The sequence below is a fragment of the Taudactylus pleione genome, unplaced genomic scaffold, assembly GCF_031769625.1.
Source record: "Taudactylus pleione unplaced genomic scaffold, aTauple2 ptg000205l, whole genome shotgun sequence".
Classification (NCBI taxonomy): domain Eukaryota; kingdom Metazoa; phylum Chordata; class Amphibia; order Anura; family Myobatrachidae; genus Taudactylus; species Taudactylus pleione.
The window spans coordinates 7,454,119-7,471,852 of NW_028284607.1; the positions used below are offsets into that span (position 1 = coordinate 7,454,119).

The window sequence follows — 17,734 nt, forward strand, 5'->3', positions numbered from 1 at the left end:
GTATGTGGCCAGCTTAAGAATGTTTACTATTGGCTTGTGTGTGCGCTGCCATCTTGCAGCTGCTTTAATATGGAAGACGTGATTTGTCTGTCTGACTCCATCTCTCAGCACAGACATTTGGGTGATCAAATTGGTTATCAACCAATGTGACTTAAGGGTTAACACTGTTCCTGATTGTAACAAAAGCCTCACAGCAGTGTTATAAAAGCTGGCAGTGTGCCTAGTCATTTGTAATGAGTGAGCCAAAGAAAATGTGAAAGTAAAACCAGTATCTCTTACAAATTTGATACATGCTGACTCATTTCTTTTGCAGACCATGCTGTGCATTAAAGTCCCCTATAGGAAGTGATCTATTTCCACAAAATATCAATAACATTTTCTCTGAAGCATCTTGTCTGCTTATCTGGTTAAAACATGTAATATGGCTTTTCATTTAGTCATATATATTTATTTTTTAATAAGGTCCTAAAATAAAAAAACCAATATATATATATATATATATATATATATATATATATATATATATATATAATATATATATATATATATATATATATATATATACAATTTATTTATAAGTCAGTTATTTGTTGGCACTCCTAAATAAATGGCATAAGAATAAATCCCAACTGCTCCGGTGCCCGATATAACAAAAATAGAAATCCAGAAAAAAATCGGCACTCAGAGACTGTCATGAATGAGTAGAAAATGTATTAAAGGCGCGACGCTTCGGGGTGCAACCCCCTTTATCAAGCCACAACAGATAGTACTGTCTGTTGTGGCTTGATAAAGGGGGTTGCACCCCGAAACATCGCGCCTTTAATACAAATCGTATTCAAATCGGGCTGATTTTTTCTGGATTATATATATATATATATATATATATATATATATATATATATATATATATATTATTTATTTAACTTGTCGGCCTGTGGAAAAAGTGCTTCGCTGAAATGGTATAGGTGTACTGTCATAACTTTAGTATTTCTTTACTGCTTCCAGCCTTACATAATGGTTACATCCGTGCAATACACACTCTTCACTAAAACAGGCTGTTATTCACAAGAAAACAGTGGAGGCTCTATTTTCTATTGTTTGTGTGATTGTAAGCTCTGCCTGTGAACTGCACATGCATCATACCTGAGCCGTTGCATTTTATTTGTCTTGTTTTGTGAGGGTGAAGTGAAAGTCACAACTTCTAAAGCACTTCTCAAAGCAAACCTTTAATTCTGATGCCAGGAAGTGTGGGACGTCCTGTTGAGTATACCTGCTTTCAGGAATTACGGTCTGGCTTTGTTTGTACTATGCTTATGTTCGCATACTGTGTTGAATCAGTGTAATGCATTTCGGGGAAATCTTTCCTGTGGTAACAGCCAGAAGGCAATTTCCATGGGAAGACTTGGTTGGTGCATATATTTACAAATGTGAGATGTGTTGCAATACCTAGGCGTATCCCCCTTTTACGCTCACTACTTTTCACCAACCCGTCATTCTTGCATACATAATATACCACCCACAGTTAATTTCTTCAAGCAGAACACTATTTACATAATAAACACTTTAACTAGTTTGCAATGCAGCACCTATTTTCCAATGCAGTAGTGGTGTCCTCCCACCATGATTCCAAACCAGCCCCAGGCCATTTCATTACAGGGCTTGCAATCCCATAAAGCCAAGCCTGCAAAAGTGGAGTAGATATAACTAACCATGGTGCCAATAGCTCTTCTCTGTATTCCAGGGAGGGTCTCACTAAGGACTACAAGTGGTTAAAACTAGAGAAAAAAAAGCATTTTCTTTGGTGAACTACAGGTCCTAGCATGACTTGGCTGCCAAAAAAATGGCTGCCAGTGCCCTTGTGGAACCACAAAAGCCAGTTTGTCCTGACAGCTGCATTCCGGTGGATTTTGGTATTTTAACTTTTACCCTAACCCTCCTCCTAACCCACCCCTCCCTCAGCCTAACCAAAACTCTTCCCCCCCCTAGTACCTAACATTAACCCCTGACCCTAAACCTAATACTTGCAGTCGGGATTCCGGAGCTGGTATACTGACCGCCGGGACGCTGATGGCTGGAACTATTTAGTCTATTTCGGGCACGGCTTGCTGCATAGTGGTCGAGTTTATATTTTTTGGGGGTACTCATTCTTTACAAGGCTCTGGAGTTGATTTGGATTACTTCACGACAATGGGACCGGTAAGTATGAAATAAAAAAATTTATTAAAGAAGAGATTCCCAAATGTGGTACTGAAGGCACCCCAACAGTGCAGGTTTTAGAGAGATCATTGGTTGTGCACTGGTGGTTCAATCAAATTGACTGAGGTACTAATTAAGTCACTTGTGCTCAATTATGGATTTCTGTAAAACCTGTACTGTTGGGGTGCCTTGAGGACCGCGTTTGGGAATCTCTAGCTTAAAGTAAACTTGTATCAGTATTTTTTTTTCAAATTAAACTTTTTAATTGCATCTTTTGTAGCCAGGCCATGCAATCATCTGTAGTTGGCCAAGTACTCTCCAGGTAAAGCCAGCACTGTTACCAACTGTCCTGGGGTTGGTTAAAGGAATGGTGGCAGGACCTCTATGGCGCAGTCACCCCAACCTTGTAAAAGCCCAGTGCTGGTTACCTTAACTTCAGAGAGGACCCCATGCTGGTTTCTTTTGAGTTTGGGGTAACCAGCACTTGTATGAATTTGCCAGTACAGGTTAGAATGTGTGTGGCTGACAATTATTTTTTCTTTCTCCTATAATTCTAACCAGCCTGTGACATTGCAAACTTTCAGTTGGGGAGAAGTTAGATGGTTTGCTCAGGTGTATGGAGTCACCGTTTAGTTGGACAGTTTGTATCCAGCTATCCAAGAAACCAGTCTAATGTATGTCCAGTTTAAAGTGACAGTCTGGGCCAGAAGCCTGAGTAGGTTGCAGTCTTTGGACCTTTCTAGCTCCTGATATTTTTAAGGCTAATAAGGGTTTCTTAGAAGTATTTCAAACCAAGTACTCTTTCTGTGTACAGAGAGACATGTCACACACATCACAGTATTCCCCAAACAGATCACTGTGAGCACAGCTAACCCTGCACCCCTGAAAGCACAATCAGAAGTAAGATATGTATGAAGAGTTAATGTATACATATTATTTACCCTATATAAGGGACAGTCTTATAAAATAATATATAAGCACATTAATTTTGTTTGCACCAAAAGATATTCTTTCATATATATATATTTTTTTTTTGTGTTGCCACTGTTGTATACAGTAGATTTGGGACACTTGCACCCTCTTGGATTCTAATTGCTGGACATTGTTCTCAATGTGGTGGGTTTTAATGAAAAATATAGAAGGAACCTCACAGATGGTCTCACTTTTAATGACAAGTGTTCTAAGCAGCAGTTCAAATGCCACCTCATGTAGCTGTATTGGGCAATATGCCCCTGCAGTTCTTGCATAGGGGCATATTCAATTAGCCGTGAAAAGACCTGGACTTTTCGCATGCCGGGCTTTTCGCTGACATTGCTTGTTTTGCATGTGAAAAAGTCTCGTGCTCGTCCCCGCTTATCCCCGTATTCAATTCCAAATCAGCGAAAACGGAACCCGGCGAATTAGAAACTAGCGAAAAGTGCTATCAGATTTTGGAAATCGGCCTGACACCCGCCAAAAGATGCACTGACATTGGAGATCACTATATATACACCCGAATAGGCCTGCTGAAGTTATTTGGAGTACTTCAATGCTCTCATTAGCGTCTTTGCATAAGTGGTGAAGAATAGCATTTAGCAGTGTTTTTTGGTGAAGATAAGTAGTCCCAGCAAATTTGGGGTACATGAAAATGGGCGCTAGCATGTTTTGAAGTTGTTAAAAGTGATTTAAAAAAACTTTAAAAATCCTCCTGCCACAAACACCTGCAATCTTGAAAACACCTGGGGCATACTTGGGGACCCCCCTGGAGTCTTTTGCTAGTTTTTTTTTTTCTCCCCCAAAATGAAAGTACTTTTTTGGGGTGTAAAGTATTTTTTTTTTTTACAGTTTACCTTTGGGGGGCTGTCCCAAGGGTGCAGGGTGGTTCCCACAAGTTTGCCCCCCAAAGCCCCAATTCTGCTCTCTTTTTTTTCCGCCTAGTTTCATAGGCAAATCTTTTTCGCCTATTTCAATGCATTGATTTTCCACATCGGCGAAGTGTCTTTGGAATTGAATCTGGGGATAAGTTTATGCCTAGGGAAATTACGTCACCGGCGAAAAGTTTTCGCCAAAAAACGGCTTATCGCGGCAAATTGAATACGGTCCTTAGTTGGTACGCAGCATAATGGTATATACTGTAAGTGTAACCAGAAAATAGAGTTCTGTTTATAGCTCATTTTGTCAGCAGCATTTTGCTGCCTTGTGGCTCAAGACTTAAATTTATAGAAGTAGTATTGTTTATTAACCGTTATTTATATAACACGCACATTATGCAGCGCTTTACAGGGAATATTTCAATTCACATCAGTTCCTGCCACAGTGGAGCTCACATTTTATATCCCCCTATAACATGTATACACATTACACCCTTTGGTTAATTTTTTGTCAGTAGCCAATTCTGCTACCAGTGTGTTTATGGAGAGTGTGAGGAAACTGGAGCACCCAGAGGAAAACAGTGCAAACATGGAGAGAACACACAAGCTCCACAGAACAGCTATGACCGTGAGTTGAACTCATGACATCAGTGCTGCAATGCAGTCATGCTAACCTCTATGGTGTTGCCAACCATTCTGTAGAACCATTGACTGTTCTGCTTTGTAAACATTATTGAAGGGTAATGGCAGAATAGATGTTTCATGCGGTTTTCTTTGTAAACTGTATGGGATGTCCATGATCTGTATAGAGCAGCTTCCATGCTGCTCTAATGAACCACAATGGGCAGTTTGAATCCTTCTGTGGGATGTTTCCTGCATACCCATTTGTGGGAAATATTAATTCAGGCTGCACCTGCTGTTTCATGGCCGTGTGCCAGCAGGAGCACTAGTGTCTACCTCGTGTACATGTACCAGGTTTCAAACCTGTAGCCCTTTCACCTCAGCCAAACTGAGTTTGCACAACTTTTGCTACACTATTTTTTCTCAGACACAAGTGCTAATAGACAGCTGTGAATGGTGAGATGAGCACTGCGTGCTTTGGGGGTGATGAGCTCTAGTTGGTCTTAGTTTGTCTGTAGAAGGTGCTGCAGTGTGAGCACTGGCTGATGTGGGGAACAGAGGAGAATGCCCTCATTGTCCAGCCCTGACAGAGCGCCCTGTGTCTCAGCCTGGCATTTCTACAGCCACTCAGTGGTGGAAACCTCTGCCTGTATAGCACACAAATAGCCCTAAGACTGCAAACCAGTTATTAAAATCCCTTTGACCTGTATTGGGAGTTCAGGGACAGGATTGGGTGGTGCTTTTTGTCTTTTTGTCTGTGAATGGCAGACTAAGCCTGCATATATGTGGGTGGAAGCAGCAGCCTGTGTCCTCTAACTATTTTACTAAACATTTTGCTAACTTATTTTTTTGTCTACAGTAAGTTTGCTAATTCTGCTTTCTATAAAGTTCTAATAGGGGTATTCAATACGGGAGCGAAAACATCGTTTTTGCGTTAATATTGCACGTATGACGTCATTATCGCAGGTTTTACTTTTACACCATATTCAATTTCAAAGACTTATCGCAGGTTCGAAAAGTCTTTGATAAAAAACGGTGATAACTTTTCACCATTGAATAGGTGTCGAAAAAAAGTGCAGAATTGGGGTTTAGGGGTGCAGGCTTAAAAAAAAATAGCCTGCACCCCTGGGAATGACATTTAAAAAAACTGTAAAAAAAAGTTGGGAAAAAAAATAGGGACACCCCAAAAAATTTATTTAAAAATTGGGGTGAAAGAAAAAATGGGAAAAAATTGTTTAAAAATAGGGAAATAGGTTCAGGGCTATTCTGCAAGTATGCGGCAGATGTTTTCTAGAATAGATTTATAGCGGCAGGTGCACAAATGCAGAATTTTTAAAAACTTATTTTAGGGACTTAAAAATATGCTAGTACCCATTTTCATGTACCCCAAATTTGATGGGACCACTTAAAAAAACGAAAAAAATAACCTAAGTGCTCTTCTGCATCACTTCTTCAATGTCGGGAAAAAACACCTGCTGCGGCTATTTAAATCCCCCACTTTCATTTAAAGGCTAAAACGGGGGTACCCATAGTGATCCCCCATGTTTTTACAACTTTAGGGGGGTCCTACAATTTTTTTTAAGGAAAAATTCGTAACTTTACGCAAATCCAACTTCGCAGACTCCCGTTTTCGTTAATTTCATATTGAATACGGGGATAAGCGGGTGCGCGCCCGATACTTTAACGCAGGTAAAAACTCCGATATGAAACGTAAACTTCGACAGCTAAGTTTACGTTTCATATTGAATACCCCTCTAAGTATTTAAGGTGCTTACTTGCTTTCCTATGTGAAATCATCGTGTGTGTGTGTATATACATTGCATGTACCATGATTTACATTGCTTGATATTTTTTGGCCACTCAGCCTATGTGCATTGTGCCTCATGCCTCAGTAGTTCCCAATGAACTGTATATTTGTCTAGTCCAGTTTAGATAGAAGACAAGTATGCTATAGAATATCTACACCTGTGTTCAAGCATAGGCTGTTGGCTCCACAAATTGCAACATATTTTCGTCAGCCAGCTTGTGACAGTGAGACATTCTAAACTAGTCTGGCTACTGCCTATTATAATTATGTTTGGAAACTTGTATGACAGCTTTAGTATAACTTCTGGGTGGTCGGAAATATACAGGTGCAGCTCGGCCATGCTGTTTAGTTTGACACATGTAGTTTTACAGGTTCTAACATCTATTAGAAGAACTTATATTTTCTTGACCTGGGTAACCATGGAACGGTTATGACTTGATTGCAGCACTCTCGTGTGCTATATGTTGTGGTAATACTGTGAATATGTTCTAACGATGATATGATCTTCTGGACAGCCTTTCTGTTTGTGTAATGGCTGATACACATTGGGTAAAAGTCTTTTATATTTTGGTGTGGTTTAATTGCTCAGCATACATTTAAAATGCTACGATCGTGCTATAGGACCACGGGGACGCGCATCGGCCACGTAAACATACAGAATCAACACATTATGTGCATGATCGATTAAAATCGTCCACATCGTGCAAAAAAATCACACCTTGTATGGGCCGCTTAAGTCTTTCACCGCCATTCAATGCACCTTTTGTCTATTAAAGGAATGGAAACTCCTTATACATGTTTTGGTATACCATTTAAATCACGCATTCATTGCACATTTACCTTGTGAAGAACTTTCCATAGTTCAATGAGTAGCAGAAAGCAGTTTGTGTATAGAAATGCTCTCTAGTCGCATTATAAATGTACTTATGCAAATGAACTGTTTAAATGCGGTTTAGCATAGGTTGTTCAATTCTTTCAGATGCACATTGATGTCCCTGTATAGATGGGGGTAAATTTACTAAAGTGAGAGTTTTTAGAAGTGGAAATGTTGCCCATAGAAACCAATCAGATTCTAGCTATTATCTTCTTGAAGGTGCTAGTTAAATGTTAAGTAGAATCTAGTTGCTATGGGCAACATCTCCACTTCTAAAAAAAACCTCACTTCAGTAAATATAGCCCTTAAGGCCCCCATACACAGCACGCTATACGTGCCGATCTGACGGATCGGCACGTAAAGGTGCTATATCGTGCCGTGTATGGGCACGATATCGTGCTGTGTGCTCCCGCGGGTTTGTATATTGCATACCCAGATCTTCCTGCAAAACAGTCTGATCTGGGATGCGATGTACGATCCCATTCAGATGAAGAAGGGGGAAGCCGGCATATCGTGCGGTCTGCAGGGACCGCACGATTGCTGGCGGTGACAGCACGATTCATCTGCCGACGGATCGGCAGTCGCACTACATGGTGCATCGCACCGTGTTTGGGCTCCTTTAGTCCTTTTTATAAGGCTTTTTATGTTATGTGCCTCTGTGGGTGATTCAATTCTGCAGTGTTTTTTCCATCATTTTGCAAACTCTTCTAAAAACACTGAAAAATCACTTTAAAGTATTTTGGGGGCCCAGAAATGTCTGAGACTTTACTTGCTGAAAAACCACTTGGTGGCTATTGTTTTTCTACCATTTTTAAAATAAGTCAAACTTAAACATTTGACACCTTGGGGGCGATTTAATTCAGCGTGATTTCAATAGCGCCGAGAAGGAGTTCCCAGAGCTTTTCAATTGACTGTGCTGTAAACTCCTGCTTAGAGAATTTCTGCTTACCCCCTCTTGGCATGCAAGCAGAAATCAGACTAAACTAAAACCATAATGCTGTTTTCTGGCTTGGTGCAAGTGCTAACAGCATCGTGTTCGGCTTTTAAGTTGGAGAACGCTGGTTAGAGTGACTAAACATCCGTCTTAAGGCGATGTAACAGGCATCTCCTGACTAAGTGGGGACCATTGAATAGCTCCAGAAACTCCTTCCCGACCCCATTCAAATTGAATCTACCCCCTTTTTAGTACATCCAATACTTTGCTTATAGCCACTAACCACTGTTCTGCTATCTTATTTTCCATTTTTGGGGGTTAAGGGTGGTTTTCCCACTCCTTCATGCACTTTTCACAAATGGCGCACTGTAGAATTAACACTCTACATCATCGCTATCCTCGTGAATGGCCATTTACAATTGAATAATGAGAATTGTGGGAGCTTGAAATTTAGTTGAAATGTGGGTGATTTTTAAGGTGCAAATTCATGCTTCCAGAGAATTGAATTGGCCCCTTTGGTATGTAGCTTCTGTGCCAGAATTCTGTGTAACCATTAAAGTGAAGATTTTAATTTATTTGGTATATAGGGTGTGCACATTTCATATTTGTCATATGCGACGTTCCGTCCAAATGTGGCCATAGCAGTCTATTAAAGTTGTTAAAAAAAAAAAAAAAAAGGCCTCATCAGACTTTCTTGTGCATGAATTTAAATTGGAAGTACCTCTGTACTCTGGGTCCAGTTGAAAAAAAATGCCAGACTGTGTACCTGACTACTTGTTGGACTGTCCACTGTTGCTGTCTTTGTCTGCTTATCCTCACAGCTTTCCTCCAGCAGCGGAAATAAGCCATGTTACTGTGCATGCCGGCATGGAGGCTATGCAGTACTTCTCAAAAGGATTTATTTTTAGCATTTGTTTTCCTTATATTACATCAAAAGCCCCATATCAATTAAGTGATACTGCATTGTTGCAGTGTTGGTGTTCACAATATCAAAGGATTCCATTTTTAAATGAATTTATATGGTTATACTGAACTGTGGCTTCTACATTCTGCAGGGCGTATTCCTTGGTGGATTCCAGTCAAGTTTCTACGTTCCTTATCTCAATCCTCCTCATAGTCTATGGCAGCTTCAGGTAAGTGCTTGAAGATAGTAGAACATAAGTTTATTTCTTTATGATTTACAAAGACAAATCCCAGGTTTATTACTAAAATGAAATACTAACAACTTTACTTTGTATCTTCAAATAAAAACATTTAAACTGTATTTTGAAATAAAAACATTTACAGTTGACAAAATAAAAAATACATAAAGTATTTACAGGCCAGGTTGCAATTGTACGCAGACTTTTAATCTGTAATGATCTTATGACACTACATAGTAACTCTTTACCCGGAAATAAGAAATACATTGAGTAAGTTGTGAACTGAAATGATGTCCCATAGGTGGTGTATGCTGTTTGAGTATTGGTAGTATTGCCTAAATGCAGGAGTCTTGTGTAAAACCTGTGCAGTGATGGGAATTCCCTGGGCACTGGCCTGCTTTTTAGTTTCTGTTGGGGAACTCTCTATTTTTCCCCTGTCTAACTCAGCCTGTGAATTCCTGCTTGCTTCCATTTCCCATGAGCAACCTGTTCTCGCTTACATATTTAAGGGGCATACACACGAGACAATATCATCAAGAATTGCCTGTTCAGAGATGTGGCAGGATGACTTCACTGACATATCTATAATGGATATCTATTAGTGTGTACACCAAATATAGTTTGTCCTGCACTACAGAAAGTCCAAGGGAAATCTTTCACCAATATTGTTCATACATCACATCGTCCCGTGTGTTTTCAATGCTCTGCCTGTCTACATGCTGTTCTGTCCCCACTCGCCTCAAACACAGGTTACAAAACTAGAAATGTTTAACGTGTCTTTAAAAAACCATCATACGTATATATGCCTTTCCTGAGGCTATGGGTAACCCCTTTTCTGCAAATGAACTGCTAAAGATGTTTAAGAATTAATTGTGATTACCAGACCAGAACTACTAAGGGGGCACATTGAAAGATTAGACTACCCTCCTTTAAACAAGGTTCCTCCCCATATATGTGGGGATCATTTATAGCAATTTTTCTGCTGATAACAGACAGTGGGGGAGATGTATGATGCTCAGAATAGGTATCGGCGCACGTTATGTGTGCTGATACTGCTTCTCCCCGATGTATGATCGGGGTTTGGGCGGTAAATGACAGGGGCAGCCTGGAGCTGGCAGCAGGGACAGCGCTGTCCCTGCTATGGGAACAGGGCAGTGCCAGGCTGTAGCTATCGATGGCTACAGCAGGCCGAACTGTCGGGCAGTCTGTCCGTTCGTACATGGTCCTAGCTTGGGCCATGTATGAACGGTCAGATCGCCTGACCGACCTGTTGTAGCTATCAACTGCTACAGCCTGGCGGTACCCTATCCCCACAGCAGGGACAGCACTGTCCCTGCTGCGTCTGATGCCTGCTCCAGGCCGCACGCGGGGATCTTGCGGTACTTGCAAGATCCCGCACATGCTCAGTAGATTCGGCCAGGACTGAGACAGAGCGCATCAGCACTAGGCTAATGCGCAGCAGTCTCCAGTGGGTAGCGCCGGAGGGGGGAGTTATACATCTCATCGTTAGTGCTTCCTGCTTCGCATCGGTAAAGAGACGAAGCAGGAAGCGATATAGTGGCACGTTAAGTGCCGCTATAATACATCTACCCCAATAGCTGCTAAGAGGTCACTTAATTTGAAATGTGGGACTTCCCTCTTTCATATGTGGGTGCTGTAATGTGTACAGGTGCAGCTATAGGCATGATGGGGCAAGTAGTGCCCTCCTGCCAATTTACTGTAAACGTGCATTTTCCTTAGCACAGGGCAATAATGCTTGATGATCGCCAGACAATAGCTGTTTGAAGAGGAAGCTCCTCACACTAATTGCCAGACATGAGATTTCAAACTAGGTGCCCCCATAAAATCTAATGTCTTTCAAAGAAGGTGCCCCATCTTTCTAGATGTAATGGTGGGGGTTTAGAGATTTCCGTTTTATCCTGTACATTAATTGATATTGATGTTTTCTATTAATGGATCAAAGTATTACTCTACTACAGAATAAATAAACTTTGCCCAGAACATGTCCTTTATTACAACAAAGATTTGCAGCTTGGCCATGATTGTTTTTGTGGTTCGTTTTATATATCTTTCAGAAATGTGACCGTGGTTATTTCCTTTTTAGGTCTCTTAATATGGACTTTGAAAATCAAGACAAGGAGAAGGACAGTAGCAGTTCTCAAGGAGCATTTAGTGGGAACAACACTAATAATAGTAAGAAATACATGCCTGTTACCATCCACTTTCTTGTACCTATACCAATGTAGATTACTTTAGTATTGTGTGTGTGATGTTTATCTTCAGCTCTGACAACACACTTAACTCCACGCTTGCTGAAGTAAAGCCAGGTTTTCACATTTTTAATTCTTACACTGAAAGGGCTGTAGACCTAGGATTTCTGGCGATTCCAGTCTCACATATAAGGGATCATTGCTGGGGTTGCCAACTCTTGAAAATATTTATTTTACTGGCCCTACTATAAAACTGCATTTATAAACAGCATTTTTTAATTGTATAATTGAAGTTTAATGGATACAATCACACAGCCCAAACCTGCAGTGTTCAATCGCATGCAAAAGATAATCACATATTCATGCACCGTACAATTTGGTTTAATAAATACATAGGGTATACTAATCGTATGCCTTTTAGATGCAATTAAAGAATCCTAAAGGGTACAGTCTAATTTCAGTTGGTAAACTCAGTGTGAAGTCTTGTACAGGTTAAGTCTCCCATATTCAAAATGCTTGGGACCAAGTGTATTTTGGATATCAGAATATTCCGTATTTTGGAATAATTGCATTAGGAATAGGGCCCAAATCTAAACACAGAAAGCATTTATGATTCATATACACCTTATACACACAGCCTGCAGGTCATTTTATACAATATATTCAATAATTTTGTGGCTCAAACAAAGTTTGTGTAGATACATTAAATTCATTTATATGTCATATACACCTTATACACACAGCCTATAGGTCATTTTTTACTTTAGTTTAATAATTTTGTTCATTAAACAAAGTTTGTGTACATTGAACCATCAAAAATCAAAGGTTTCACTATCTCAGTCATGCCAAAAATATTCCGTATTTCGGAATATTTGGATATGGGAGACTCAACCTGTATTACTAAATGGACACACTGCCTTGCAGTGCATTACATCCAATTACTAAGCACATCATTCTACCTTCTTGTGCAATAGATATTCACATATTCCTGCCAGGTTTAGTTCTAGTGTATAAAATCACACAATAGTGCAGTGTACAACCTTGTACATTAGATAAGGCACACATACCTGCATTGTACAATCTTTTGTTGCAAGCTATAGACCTTTTATTTTGCAGTGTGTTGGGTTAAGTTACAGAACCATCCATTGTAAAAACCTGTTCTGGATACAACCAGTGTCACACAATTCTTCATTTCTCTTGCTGCTGACATATTATAACTTCCCTTCTGTCAAATTAAAGATTTGCCATTGAACACAATTACAGGACACACAAATCCTTTTTAAGTATTTTTGAAAGTGTATCCCTTGAGTATACAAATTGGACAGTGTAAACTGACAATTCATTTAGTGCCAGAAAATAGGTGGGAAGAGAGGAGTGGCGTAGTAAATGGTGAATTTATACCATGCATATAATGATTGATCTTGTGCATCAATCTGTGTTTTTTAGGCAACTAAGGGAATTTATATTGGGAAGTGATTAAAGGTGAAGTGTTGAATTCTGAGGGGAGAGAGCTTGCTAGTCCTGTTTTTTGTAAAGTAGTCAAGCTTTCATATAAACAGTTAATTTGAGAGCTTGACCTTTTAATTTGGATCTGAAGGAATACACTGTAGTTAGTCTCTTGTATTGTCACGTGGCTAAAAGGGGTAAAGTGGAACCGATACAAGATCGTCCGGCATCCATTTTGTAGTTGCTATACATCCAAGCCATGAGACTTCATAACCGGCTCATGGTTTAGTTAATTGAAACTGTCAACTATTTTGGGGCAGTATGAAACCCCAAATATCAGATCAAAGATGTAGAACACCAATTATAGTTGTATGAAGATCTGAGCATAATTGAGAGTGATTTGAGCAAATTCAAAATCTATGGTACTTCTGTAATAGCCTGCGAGTTTCAGGCTCTAGTGATATTCTGCCAATGTTGTCTTTTAAATGATTGCCACTTAGAAAATATAGGCAAACTCTCCGGAATTTTGCCAGAGGCTGCATCTCTCAGGCTATTACATAAGCCCCCTATGGTTTCAATTTCGATGCGTTCAGTTTACAGTAGGACTTCGGAGTAGTCCCAGAGAATATCATAAAGGGCAAACAATTAAGAGGACATAATTTGCATTGAAGCAAATTTTAATGTTCTAATCTTGTCACCTAGCAGCTGCACCGAGGTTATATATAGGTGGGGATAGGAACATAGAATTTGATGGCAGATAAGCATTTGGCCCATCTAGTCTACCCTTTAAGGTTATTCGGGTTAGGGGTAGACTTGTATTAGGGGTTTGTTTAGGGTATTAATGTTAGAATATTAGGGTCAGGGTTTGGGTGTTACAGTAGTAGGATTAATTGTGATGGTTTTGGGTATTAATGTTAAGGTTTAAGATTAAGGGTATTAGTGTTAACGGTTAGGATTAGGGTATTAGAGTGAGAGTTTGGATATATAGACAAATGCTTACGGCCAGGTCACCGAGGTCCAGGATGGAGAGCAGGAGCCGTTGGGGTAAAACACTTAACACTTGCTTGATACACCTCTGAGTGTTTGATCTCCTTGCAATTTTCAAGCAGGCTGCCCATTAAGTAGTGTCCAGGACATGGATTAAGCAGGTGCTTGAATTTGAGAGAGGCCAAAGCGCAGTTTCTTCAAAGTAGTTTTACAGTAGTAGAGATTTCAGGTTCCTACTGCTTTCCTCCTGTTTAACACACGCACAAGCACGTAGAGAGAGTGAATAATAATTCTGCTATAATAAGTCTGATTTAGCCCTGTGCCAGCATATGAGCAAATTGGTTTAGTGCTCAAAGAAGAGCAAATTATACTGTGTTTGAGTAAAAACCAGTCAGCATGTAACAATAAACAATGCTTCACTGAACAACATCTCCCACACAGGCAACAACCACAAGCAAAACATGAACACATCCGTTTAAATACGCAGACGAGTTTGTATGAGGGCAAAAGGCAGATTGGAATTGCTGGTAGTTTCACAGTTGTAGTGGTTATAGATTGAGTTTTCTCCCTCTGTTTTCCTCCAGTTTAAGTCCTTTGTAAGTCTGCAATTCTCTCTAAATTTAAGAACACTTTAAAAAAAAAAAAAAAAAACACTTCTAATTAAAAAAAATAAAACTCTACACAACCTCGGATGTTCTCCTTAACAATGGTTACTATGCATGTGTTCAAAACTTCCAATTAAGGCACAAAGACCATCTCCCAATTTCAAAGACTGCAATAAACCACACAGTAAATATTGAGATAGCAGATTACCAACACTTTAGTCTGAACTAAAATGGGGCTTTATTTTAATTCCTAATTACAGATATAAATGTTGGCAAATAATCCATATTCAGCAGTGCAAGAGTACGCATGTAATTACCCAAATATTATTAATTCTGTATACAGCAAATCTTCAGCAATGCAAGGCTCAATATAATTACCTCCAAATGAAAGGATAAATCAATGTTCCATCAGTCTTTCAATGCCTGGCCCAGATATAGCTATTATGTAAGTCCTGTGTAAGCCTGAAATTCTCTTTAAATTTAAAGAACACTTTAAAAAAAACAAAACCCACTTTTAATAAAACGCAATTCTTGCAGCCAAATGGCTATATACAGCCTATAATGTCTTGATCCGTTGTATGTTTTGATAGTTGAGGATACAAACCCAATTGCACAAGCTGAAGGGGTTGTGTATAAAGTGGGTTAAGGCTGTTATTTTTATCAATTTTAATATATTTGATTTAAGCAGGGCTATGGTGCAGATGGACTGACATTGTGTCAGTTACTTGCTGGGTGACTATTGTGATGTTTTGGGCCTTAAACATTTCCTTAGAAAAATCGCAGTCACTAGTAGTAACATTAAATAGTTTAGTAAGGCCCAAAAAATGATATAAAAACCATACTAAATTCATGTGGACCAGGTGCTTTTTATACTATTTCAGAGCGTTTTTTTTTTTGGCATTTTCAATTCCTTGTACACGCAAATAGAGCAGAGGGCTACTGTGTCTTCCAAAGGCAAGGTTGGGAAGATAAGTGACTCAAGGAATATATAGATAGTCTGCAGTGGGTTGGAGTTATGAGCCATCTTTCTTAGTATTATAAAGCCATTCATTTATATATAGCTAAATGATTCGTAATTTCTAAAGGATTGAGAAGTTTGGTACCCTGTAAATTGGCAAAGTGTTTCATTCTTTGCTTTCTTCCCCCTAAGTTTATGCAAGTGAAAGAAGATTTGCTCTGTTTCCAAGTGTTTGAAATTTGATTAAAGAGAACAATTGCATTTTGAATCTGAGTGATGAGAGAGCATATACAGATTTTTATGGACCACTTTAATGGTGACGTTGGTCTGTTGGGTTTTTTTTTTGTCCTGAAGTTTTAATACTTGTCATAGGAAAGATGGACTTCTGTGTTTGCTTTCTTAATTTGTTTTATAGATGTTGAGAGTATTCACGCTTCATCTGTTAAAACATATTCAGCTAATTCCCGTGACCTAGCGTGACAATCTTTAGCAGTGAGCTCCCACCCTCAAACTAGGGGGTACACAGTCTGGCCATGTAATGGCTAAAATAACCATATCAGCAATTCACTATATAGACCATTTATCGGACAATGGAAGGTTAATGCCGGGGCATGGATTTTGTGCAGATGAGAAGACTAAGGTTGCTAGTGCTAGGCCCTCCAACCATCTCATGTTCCACATTCAGCTAATATTTGGGGAAAGGCAGAGGATGGTTTAAGGGAGGAAATAGAAATGGACTTGGTGGAGTAAGAGGTCTTGTATTCAGTTTATGATCTCGGAAAACGCCAGTTTTCGGCTCGCATTGACTGCATATAAGGAAACTATTGTTAGGGCCCAGTTACCATGCTAGCATCAAGTAGTACCTAGACTTATGTACTTTTTTTTTTTTTCTCCTCTCAAGGGACATTTCACATCAATGAGGATATCGACTTCATTGCTTTTAGCCACTTAACTGACACATTTTTTTTCCCACAAAACCGTTGAGAAATTGTTGGGTTTTCTACTTCAAGGTCCATAGGGTATCCACAGGATGCCTTGGGGTATAGGCGATGGCGGCAGACATCGGCACCTCAGTTAGTTTTCAGCCTCCCAGGATGCACTGGGGTCCCTCTCCTATACCCCGCCCCCGAGTCAAGGCATCTCAGTTTCGTAGGTGCCCGGCTCTGAGTCGGATCACCATTTTCAGAGGGGGGCTGTTAAAAGCCCCTGAAGTTATTTCGAGGCAGCTTTGCTGGACAGTCATCACAGATTATGCTGTCGCTCCTTCACCCCGCCGGACCAGAACGCTGGTACTGATCCGGGGATGCTGGCTGGTTTCTGGGGTCACAGCTAGCAGGGACCCCGGAATATCCCTGACACTGACAGGATTCAAGGGGTTCAGGTAAGCGGCGGGGTCCCGCGGAGGGTACCTGCCGATTCACAGTATTTTTGGTTCTCTGGCAGGGGGCTCCCTGGGGACAGGCTGCGTGTGGAGCCAGGTACTGATCTTGTGCTTTCCACTAGACCACCAGGGACAGCGGGCTGCAGCAGTGTGGAAATGCTCCAGCGTCCCAGGGGTTAATAGCATGCCAGGGGAGCACGCCTTCCCTGTCTCGCAGCCGATGCCTCCCCCGCTGCAAGTGCCTTTACACAGCGTTTTTTAGCGGGCTGTGTCAGCGTCCCTCCCCTGGGCCCGACTCCCCTCAGCGCCCATTTTCAAGGAAGTGTGCAAACGCTGCTGGAGTTCTGGTAAAGGTGGCATCGCGGTCCGGGTCTCCCCGCATACCTCTCCTCCGATAAGGTCAGAGTGTGCAGCACTGTTTCCTACCAGGCTCTGGTCTGCGTAGTTGATCACAGTGCTTGTAGTGCAGGTGATTTATCTTCTGCATTGTATGTGACTATATGCTAGCGCTGTCTGCCTGTACTTTCACTTCTGACTGTCAGCCATTTTACTATCCCTGTTTTTCCTCTGCTAAAGCCTGTGCGGTGTTGCAGGGTGTTCATTGCCTCACAGTAAAAGTATTGTTCTGTGTGGGGAGTCACATACACTCCGTTTACACTCATCATGTCTGGGAGTGAACGGGACTATCCTCTTCACTAACTGTACATTGCATGTGGTACAGTT

The 17,734-nt window shown here is 40.5% G+C and overlaps 1 protein-coding gene across 2 annotated transcripts in view; it reads left to right on the forward strand.

The window, feature by feature from the left end:
* The window catches only part of SPPL3 (signal peptide peptidase like 3), a 78,912-nt gene that overhangs the window by 39,319 nt on the left and 21,859 nt on the right, over positions 1 to 17,734 (forward strand). For both annotated transcript variants that reach the window (XM_088477928.1, XM_088477929.1), the window contains exons 2-3: positions 9,338 to 9,415; positions 11,529 to 11,617. In XM_088477928.1, the coding sequence (XP_088334054.1) occupies positions 9,338 to 9,415; positions 11,529 to 11,617 (167 nt within the window). The remainder of the gene's footprint in view (positions 1 to 9,337; positions 9,416 to 11,528; positions 11,618 to 17,734) is intronic.